This window comes from Centrocercus urophasianus, unplaced genomic scaffold (assembly GCF_019232065.1).
Source record: "Centrocercus urophasianus isolate 14NV4802_14NV808 unplaced genomic scaffold, USGS_Curo_1.0 seq_10, whole genome shotgun sequence".
In the NCBI taxonomy this organism is placed as follows: domain Eukaryota; kingdom Metazoa; phylum Chordata; class Aves; order Galliformes; family Phasianidae; genus Centrocercus; species Centrocercus urophasianus.
In genome coordinates this window covers 99,758,412-99,766,686 of record NW_024884142.1, presented here as the reverse complement: position 1 = coordinate 99,766,686, position 8,275 = coordinate 99,758,412, and the positions used below count along the sequence as shown (strand labels likewise).

The following is an 8,275-nucleotide window of genomic DNA, read 5'->3' as shown; positions in this document are numbered from 1 at the left end:
AAAGAGATGCATCTTCACGGATTCAGTGGAGCTACATGTATTTCTGCAATCATAACATCTGAAAAAAGAGGGAAAAAAAATGCACTTACGTAGATTTAGAAGTAATCTCTATTAATCCCCCAATTCTTCAAGATGTTCTTCAAGAGTTTGGGGTTTTACGTGCATGTCAGCATCTACAAGGTCGAAACCAAAGGATATTCCAGCCAGCCCCAAAATGAAAAACCTAAATACGAAATATTAAAAACAGATCTGCTGTAAAGAAGAACTTTGACATCGCCACAAATCTGAAGAAGAAAGGGAAAACTCTGGCACTGAAATTCAGGATGACATCACTTTCTGAGAACCTGATGCCAAAACAGTGCTATCTCTGGGAAAGCTTCAGTGAAAGCTTTTGTCATCTTTGCCAGGTTAATATAGCTTTGAGATAAAAAGCATTTTCTTATTTATTCTGCAGGATGGGGGGGCAAGGCAGGGGGGTACGTTTTCCCCTGGGAAATATTACACTCAGATATGTAATATCCATTCCAGCAGCAGAAGACTTACCATCTTCGAGCAAGTCATTGATCTTCTTTCCCCAACGTGTTCCAAAACCCATTGACACACAATGCCTCTGAAAGAAGCCTGGAAACCACAGTGCTCCTTGGTGGCTGTGTAACGCTATACTTGGGGCTCAACAATTTATTTCTTATTTATTTATTTATTTTGCCTCAATTTATCATCACCAGCTCTCTGCAAATTGTCAAGAGGATCCCCTGTCAGAACCCTGACACCACCACTCTCCTTTTGTTTTTCCCCTGCGTCCATCAGTTCAATGGGGGGGGTTCCAAAGAGATACAATGAAATGCAAAAGGGAGGAAATCAGCTTTGCTCTGCGCTGCCCGCAGTGCGCAGAGCTCGCTTGCTTGCTTTTGTTTCCCCTTCCCAGCAGCAGGGACAGCAGGTAGCTCCTTCCCTCTAAAGCTCCAGGTCATAAACGTCTCTCAGCACTTTCAGGAAATAAAAGCCTTGCACTGGTGGGGCGGATGCCTTGGATACCAAGCAAGTGACATAAATATTGCAGCGGTATGAAGTGTCGATGCTAGTAGGGGGCTGTAGGAAGAGAATTACAGCTGCGTGGATTATCACAGGCACCTCTGGGACTGCATGGGTAGAACGTGTGGGGTTGCATGGATAACACCTCTGGGACTGCATAGGTAGCATATTGGGACTGCCCAGAGAGCACCTCTGGGACTCTCCAGGTAACAGCTCTAAGAACACCTAGATAACTTATCTAGGACTCCCCAAATGCCTCCTTTGGGTATGATCCCCAGATAACACCTCTGGGACTTCCAGATAGCACTCCTTGGCATGCAGCAGTGGGTGCTGCTGCACGCCCCAACATCCAGCTGCAGAGGAACACCAGGTTTGCCTGGGTAAGCAATGCAAACAGCAGGGCTGGGGACACAGCCCTGGGCGTTTAAGGAAATAGCTGAGGGGGCTGCAAAGCTTTGGATGGAAAAGCCATCCAAGGTTTGTGTTCAATAGAAATCCATCATCAAAAATTGCACTTTGGGAACACAGTGCTAGGGATGCCAAAGGTGGATTGTCCAAAGCAAGGTAGAAATCCTGCTTGCTGTAGAAGGGAGCAGCATGCACAGGTGGGGTTTGAAACCAGAGCTGAGAAGGAAAGGGGCTGCACGAGGAAGGGCTGAGCAGTGGGGTCAGGTCCCGGAGCCAGCAGGGAGTGAGCAGACCACAGCCCATCCTGGCTATCAGCACCTTTAGCAACACTTGTCTGAGGCACGTCCAGGTTTCATCACCTTCCATGGCCGCGTTCTCTCCCTGCCAGATATATTTGCTGTTAATTAAGACAATTGGAAAGAGACCAGATGACTGCCAGAGCAGATGCAGTGGGATAGCTCCCAGCATGGAAGGCAACTCCTGCAACATGTCATTCCCTTCGTTCAGGTCTCTTCTTGAGCACCCATTTAGGTTTGGATCGCTACAGGGCATCCTGCTCCCCCAGGTCCCTCCAGCCTCATCGGGATGAGTGCCCAAATGGCTGCCTGGGAGGAAACGCTATGAAGTGCCTGAGCAATCTGGGAATCAGTGTCCCATTTGCAAAAACAACTTATGCAATTGTGGGAAAGTTTATAAATTTGCAGCTGATGGTTTGGTTTGTAACTTTTGCTGAGAGCCAGGCGGAGCGGGGCGCGTATTCTGAGTGTCCTTCTGCATACGCTCCTGTAGGAGGACGGGGATCCGGTTACAGAGACCTCAAAACATTTGAACCAGTTGGAGTTGGATGATTGTATATAGGCTGTTCTCAAACATAACCAACATTTACTGAAAGCTGACCTTGCGTGAGAGCCGGCGCTTTGGCTAGTGGGGTCTCCAGTGGCGCTGCTCAAGCAGGTGTTGGTGACCCTGCAGAATGAGTTACGGATGGGGACGTGCCTGCAGCGCCCTGCAATCAGGACTGTTGGGGGAAGGTGAGCAGCAAAGCCACGGTGAGGTCAGAACTGGAAAACACCCATCCTGGAAATCTGTACCCTGAACGTGTGCCCCGTCCTCGTGAGCACGGCGGTGACATGGTGCATGGCACTGAGCAAGTGGGAGCAGCCACGATCTGTGCTCGTGCCAAACACCTGCAACCCCTTTCCAACAGCACCACTCACTTCGGTTTTACATCTTTATGTTTCTTAGTGTGTCACAAAGAAAATAAACACATGCTCCACCGTTGAGTCTCCTAGCATGAGATCCATAACGTTCCTCATTCTGCTCCACGCTCCCCAAAGAAACAGAGCTAAGGATAGATGGCTCAGGTAGGGCTGATGGAAACAGTTTGGAGCTAATCTTTTTCATCAGAAAATGTCACCTCATCAAAATTGACATGTTCAAAGGGATGGTATCGATTTTGACAAAATCTTCAGTGGAAAAGTGTCAGAATGGATTGTTTCCACCCTCTTGCTTTGTCGCCATAAATTCAGAAAGTTCCGCTCTGATCAAGTTCAATTTTCTCTGGGCTGTGTCAGCCTGCCCGCTGCAGAGAGGAATTTGCTGTGAGCCCGGATGGCAGCGAGCAGTGCAGCACTGCCCATTTTGCTTTGGGATGTGCCTGGGGCTTTTGCTCCCAGCGTTTCTCTGCCGTGGAGGGGAACCAGCCAGGTGCGTGGGGCACACAGTGATACTCCTGGGAGCTCTCTGCTGGCCCCAAGATGCAGAGCAGCACATTCCTGCCAGCAGCCCTCCTCCCAGGAATCCCAGCACCCACTGTTCCCATCACCCCTGCAGTTCACCTCTCACCACCCATGGCCACATCAGCCCCATTTTCCTCCAGATGAAGCTGGGAGCCGTGCAACAGCAGCTTTCCCACCATCCACTCATGTACTCAGAGCAGGGTTTGAGCCCCAAACCCCCTGGACATGCCCAGCTCCAATAAATCTTCAGAGCGACAATAATTATTATCAGTGCCATTTTCAACATGAGCAAAACAATCTATTCTCCTTATTCTCTCGGAACGGAGCGATCCTCTCCAGCTGGAGCTGATTTTCCTCTCTCTTCACACCGCTTTTTTTTTGCTCCTTGCTGCTTTCAGCCTTCGGAAAGCGCTTGTTGTGGCAAATTTCACCCCCAGTAACATGTTGTCCCTTAGGTTTCTAACTGAATTTCCAATGGATGATGTCCACAGCACCTGCTTCTACCTGTGCCGTGGCAGTGGTGGCCACAGACTGGTGCTGGGCACGGGGTCGGAACCCCCTCTCATCCAGCAAGAAAACACAAGGCAGCCACTGGTTTTCACTCTAAATCCATGCCAAAAAACAGACTGCATGGGTTTGGTAGGATGGCAAGCATTGCCTGCGCATCTGTCTGTTCCCTGCCTAGGAAAGTGAATGCTTCCTCACAGCTCAAAAATACTCCTTTTATGTATTTGCAGAACAATAGGGTCTCCCTCTGGTGGCAAATCCAGCCCGAGTTGTGCTGACATGGCAGCGGGTGTGTGGGACAGCCAGCTGGCACAGGGACTCTCTAGGTTTTCATCAATGTTGGGTAGTGCTGGGCTGGGATCCCCGCACCCATCCCAAAAGGATGCTCAGCCCCCGAGCTTCGTCTCTGGTTCTGTCAGAGGGTGGAGATGAGGGGCACCAGGTGTTGGGAACGGGGGTGGGATGAGTGCTGGGGATGTAAAGGGCTCCTTCGGCCTTCCAGAGCTATGGAGACAGGGCACTGTTTCCCCTCTTCCCTGTGTGATGAGTTTGATCTTTAAGGGTTCTGCCTATTGATTTTTCCAGTCTGCCACATGCTCAAATGCAGACTTAAACAGACGTATCCAGACTAGAGAGAGTTAGCACCTGTGCTAGGTAACTATTAGGGTATGGCAGCACTTTCGCCCTTCCCCTCCCCTGCTTCATACCCTGGCTGGAAGCTTCATAGCAACAGAGGCAAAACCAAACTTTGCCACCCTGAGGCTGAAGGCAAAGCAGCTTCCCGAGTGGGATGCCGAGCTTGGCATGGTTCTGCCTTCCTCCCACAAAGACACCCTCTCTGCAGAAAGCCGGGTGTGTATTCTCCTGCCAGGATATTTCCTCCCTGCCCCAGCGGAGGACCTTCCCCTTCTGCAGACAATGAAGGGCCCCACGCCAATGGCAGCGGCTGGAGGAGCCGGGGAACACAAAAGCCCAGCAGAGCCAGACGAACGGGGGTTTGGGGGGACACACACCCCGGTGTGTGGGCTGCCCCATAGCATCCATTGTCACCCCCACTTGTCACCTGCCACTCATGCTGCAACCGGGGGAAAAATGCCAGGGTGGTCACTCTTTTTTTTTTTTATTTTTTAATTATTATTATTTATTTATTAAGGTTTGTTATTATAAAAATATATCACAAAAAGTTGTGGCTTATTTGTCCATTTACACTCTGGCTGCTGGTTCCTTTCTGGGGCTGGGACAGAGCCTGGGATGCGGCCGGCGGTCCTCGGGGGACAATGGGGAGAAAGGAAAACTGAAAGCGAGGGGGGAAAACAAAACAAAAAAAAAAGCAGAAAGACACAATAAAGAAGGAAGGCTGAGTCTCTTCTGCCACCCCTTCGCGATCCGATGGAGGCAACGTGTCCCCATGAGTGTCCCCACCGCTTCCCCCGGTGCAGGGACTGCCGTGGGAGGATATCACCGCTCCCCGGTCTCCTCGTCCCTCGGAGGCTTCGGCAGTCGGGTGACAGCTGGCTGGCACTTCGGGATCCAGTCACGGTTTGCAGGTGTGTGTTCCAAGCGAGTGTGCCCGGTGCGCGGCTCTAGGAGGAGGAGGCTGGGATCGAGAGTCCGTGGATGGGGCTGAGAGGATCCGGGGATTTCCCCACGGGGCTGCCGGGTTTTCTGTCCGTGACTGCGGGAGGAGGAGAGGGGAAAAAAAAAAGAAAGATAACAACAGGGCGGTGGGTGGGCAACCTCCAAACCTCCTGGGGACGCAGGGAAGGAAGATCCCGTCGAGTCCCCCAAGCAGTAGGGACCGTGATGGTGACAAAATCCCCTTTTGCCAAATGAAGGGAAAGAAGGGAAGGGGAAAAGGGCAGGGAACGCGTGGGGGGTGGGGGGGGTCTGCAGCCCTTGGCGGCTGTAGCAGAGCTGTGGCACAGCACCGGGTGCGGGTCGGACTCCGCGTATCCCCCGCGTATTCCCCGCACGGGGCAGGGGGTGCGAAACGTCCCGTCACTGCTGTGCTGAGCAAAGAACCGGGGAGAATTTCTAGCTTAACAACGGCACCGAAGTAGGAAAAGGTCTGAACCCGACAAACAATACACCCGGCTGATTTTTTCTCTCTTTCCTCCTTCTTTTTTCCCTGCCCTCTCCCCCCATCCTCACCACCCCCCGTCCGCCCGCAGCACCGAAGAGATCCCCGCACCCGCAGCGGGAGCCGCCGAGCCCGGAGCAGCGCGGCCCGGAGCACCGCCGGTACCGGGTTGGGCCAAAGAGCCGAGCTCTGAGAGGGGAAAAGGGAAAGAATATAGAAAACAACCATAGTAAAATGAAAGAAAGTTGGTGGGCCTTTCGGCAGATACAGCTTAAGGACTGCCAGGTCAGAAAATTCAACCTCCAAGTCTCTTAAAATGTGGGGAGAATAAGCCGAAAAATATATTAAAAGCACGCTTCGTTCGTTTCCTTTCCCTTCCCTTCCTATCTGTTTTCCCGTTCATTCATTCCTTCTTTCTCTTTTTCTTTTTCCTTCCCCTTCCCCTTTCTCTCTTTTTCTTTTTTCCTTTCCTTTCTTTCTCCGCTTTCTCTTTCCCTATTGTTACGCTTTCTAAACAAAAAAATACGTTTACAACGACCCGTTTTCACCCATTGATATTCGCAATAACTCGTCCCCGAGACGGCCGATGTTTTAACTCGCAGCAGGTTGCCGGAGTTGGATAGAAACGGTAAAAGGTCAGCTACATATATGTATATATATATTATAAAAAAAAATAGAATAAAGAGAAGGACTAATAAGCGGGAAATGGATTGCAAATGTGAAAAATATTAGAAAGTCTAATGCCACGAAAAAGGAGAAAGATATCGACGGGGCATTTTATATCCAGAACAGATGAGTTAGGATTTCTTAAACGAAACCACCTATCGGGCAAATAAATCTTTCAGAACTGAACCGAAATCATTCACGGCAGATAAAAGAATCGTCCCAATTAGCGGTAAACGCGTTCAAATCAAAGCCGCGTTCTGCAGACGGAGTTTATCTTTAAATCCCGCCCCAGGCGGAGAGCGGGGCCCCGGCAATCGAGATTAAGATTTAATGATCCTCGATTCTTGCGCTCTGCCTTTCTCCGAGCTGCATTCAATCGGAAGGGCTCCGGGAAAATGGTTTCCAGCCCGGCGGTGCGCGGCGGGTGCCATCAGGGCACAGAGGGGTACGGGGATCCCACATCCCCGTCGGGTCCAGTCGCTTCCCTCCGCCTCCCTTTGCCCCCAGACCCCCGGTTCCCGCTCACCTTCCCTGCCGGGCTGCTTGAAGGCCATGGCGCTGGCCAGATCGCCTCCGTGCACCGTCACACCGGGGCCGTGGTGGCCCTGCGGCTGCCAGGGGTGTCCCGGGGGGATGTAGCCGCCAGGCGCGCCGTAGACGCCGTGCTGGTTACCGGGGGGATAGGCGCAGGCCGGGAGAAAGCTGCCCACGGAGGAGAGTCCCGGGGCGGGCTGGGCACAAACACGCGTGTCGGAGACGCGCGGCAGCCCTGAAGGCTGCCCCCGGCCCCGGCCCCTCCGCCCCTTACCTGCGGGTATTTGATGTCCCCTTCCACCGCGGCTTTGTCGGCCTGGGCGGAAGGGAAGGCAGTCCTGTTCACGCCGGGCCAGTCTTCCATTTTGGGGGGGTAGGCAGAGCTCTCCGTACCACCCAAAGCTCCTGGGCAGGACAGAGCCGCGGAGCCGTCAGGATCAACTCTCGGCCGTCGGGGCTTTTCCCGACGGAAAAAACCCCGAGGGCAGAAGCGCAGTCCCGGTGACTTTCTGTACCCACCCGTCTGCTCCACGAAGGTGCGGATGCCCAGGATGTTGGTGACAGAGTGAGCCGAGGGCCAGGAGCGGGGCAGCCCGACGTGGGCCGCGGGGACGGGCCCGGGATGAGCGCTCATCTTGGCTGCCGGCGGGGCCATGGGACCGGGGTACGGGTACTGGTAAAGGGGGTTGTAGGGCAGGGCGGGCTGCGGGGGGGGCTGCTTGCCGCCGTCGTAAGGGCCGCCGGGCTGCGAGAGGCTGCCGATTTTGTTCCTCAGGATCCTGCTGATGGAGCTGACCGACGGCACGTTGTACTTGTCGCAGACGCCGTCGGCCAGCAGCCGGTCGCGGATCTCCCAGGCGAAGATGCCGGGATCGCCCTGCTTGTAGTCGCGGATGTGTTTGACCACGTTGGGGGTGGTGACACGCGGCTTGCTGCCTCCGATGGCTCCGGGCAGGATGGAGCCGGTCTCGTTGTAGCGGGCCAGGATCTTGCTGACGCAGCCGTGCGAGACCCGCAGCTGGCGGCTGATGTCGCACGGGCGGATGCCGAGCTGGGCCAGCTCCACGATCCGCAGGCGGATGGCGTTGGGCAGCGGCCGCCCGTTCACGAAGACACCACCCAGCTGGTTCACCTCCCCGTACGTGTGCTCTGCCGGGCCGCGACGGGCCGGGCGGGGAGAGCGTCAGTGCCCGGGGAGGGGGGAGATGGATGGGGAGGGAAAATGGGGACGGGGAAAGGAAGGGAAAGGAAGGGAAAGGAAGGGAAAGGAAAGGAAAGGAAAGGAAAGGAAAGGAAAGGAAAGGAAAGG

General features: G+C 53.8%; 1 protein-coding gene across 1 annotated transcript in view; it reads right to left on the bottom strand.

The window, feature by feature from the left end:
- Positions 1 to 5,269: 5,269 nt before the first annotated feature.
- PAX1 (paired box 1) overlaps positions 5,270 to 8,275 on the bottom strand; it is a 37,268-nt gene continuing 34,262 nt past the window's right edge. Inside the window, exons 2-5 of the mRNA XM_042820972.1 lie at positions 7,486 to 8,115; positions 7,241 to 7,371; positions 6,959 to 7,163; positions 5,270 to 5,361 (exon numbers count right to left, since the gene is read on the bottom strand). Coding sequence (XP_042676906.1) covers positions 5,270 to 5,361; positions 6,959 to 7,163; positions 7,241 to 7,371; positions 7,486 to 8,115 — 1,058 coding nt within the window. The remainder of the gene's footprint in view (positions 5,362 to 6,958; positions 7,164 to 7,240; positions 7,372 to 7,485; positions 8,116 to 8,275) is intronic.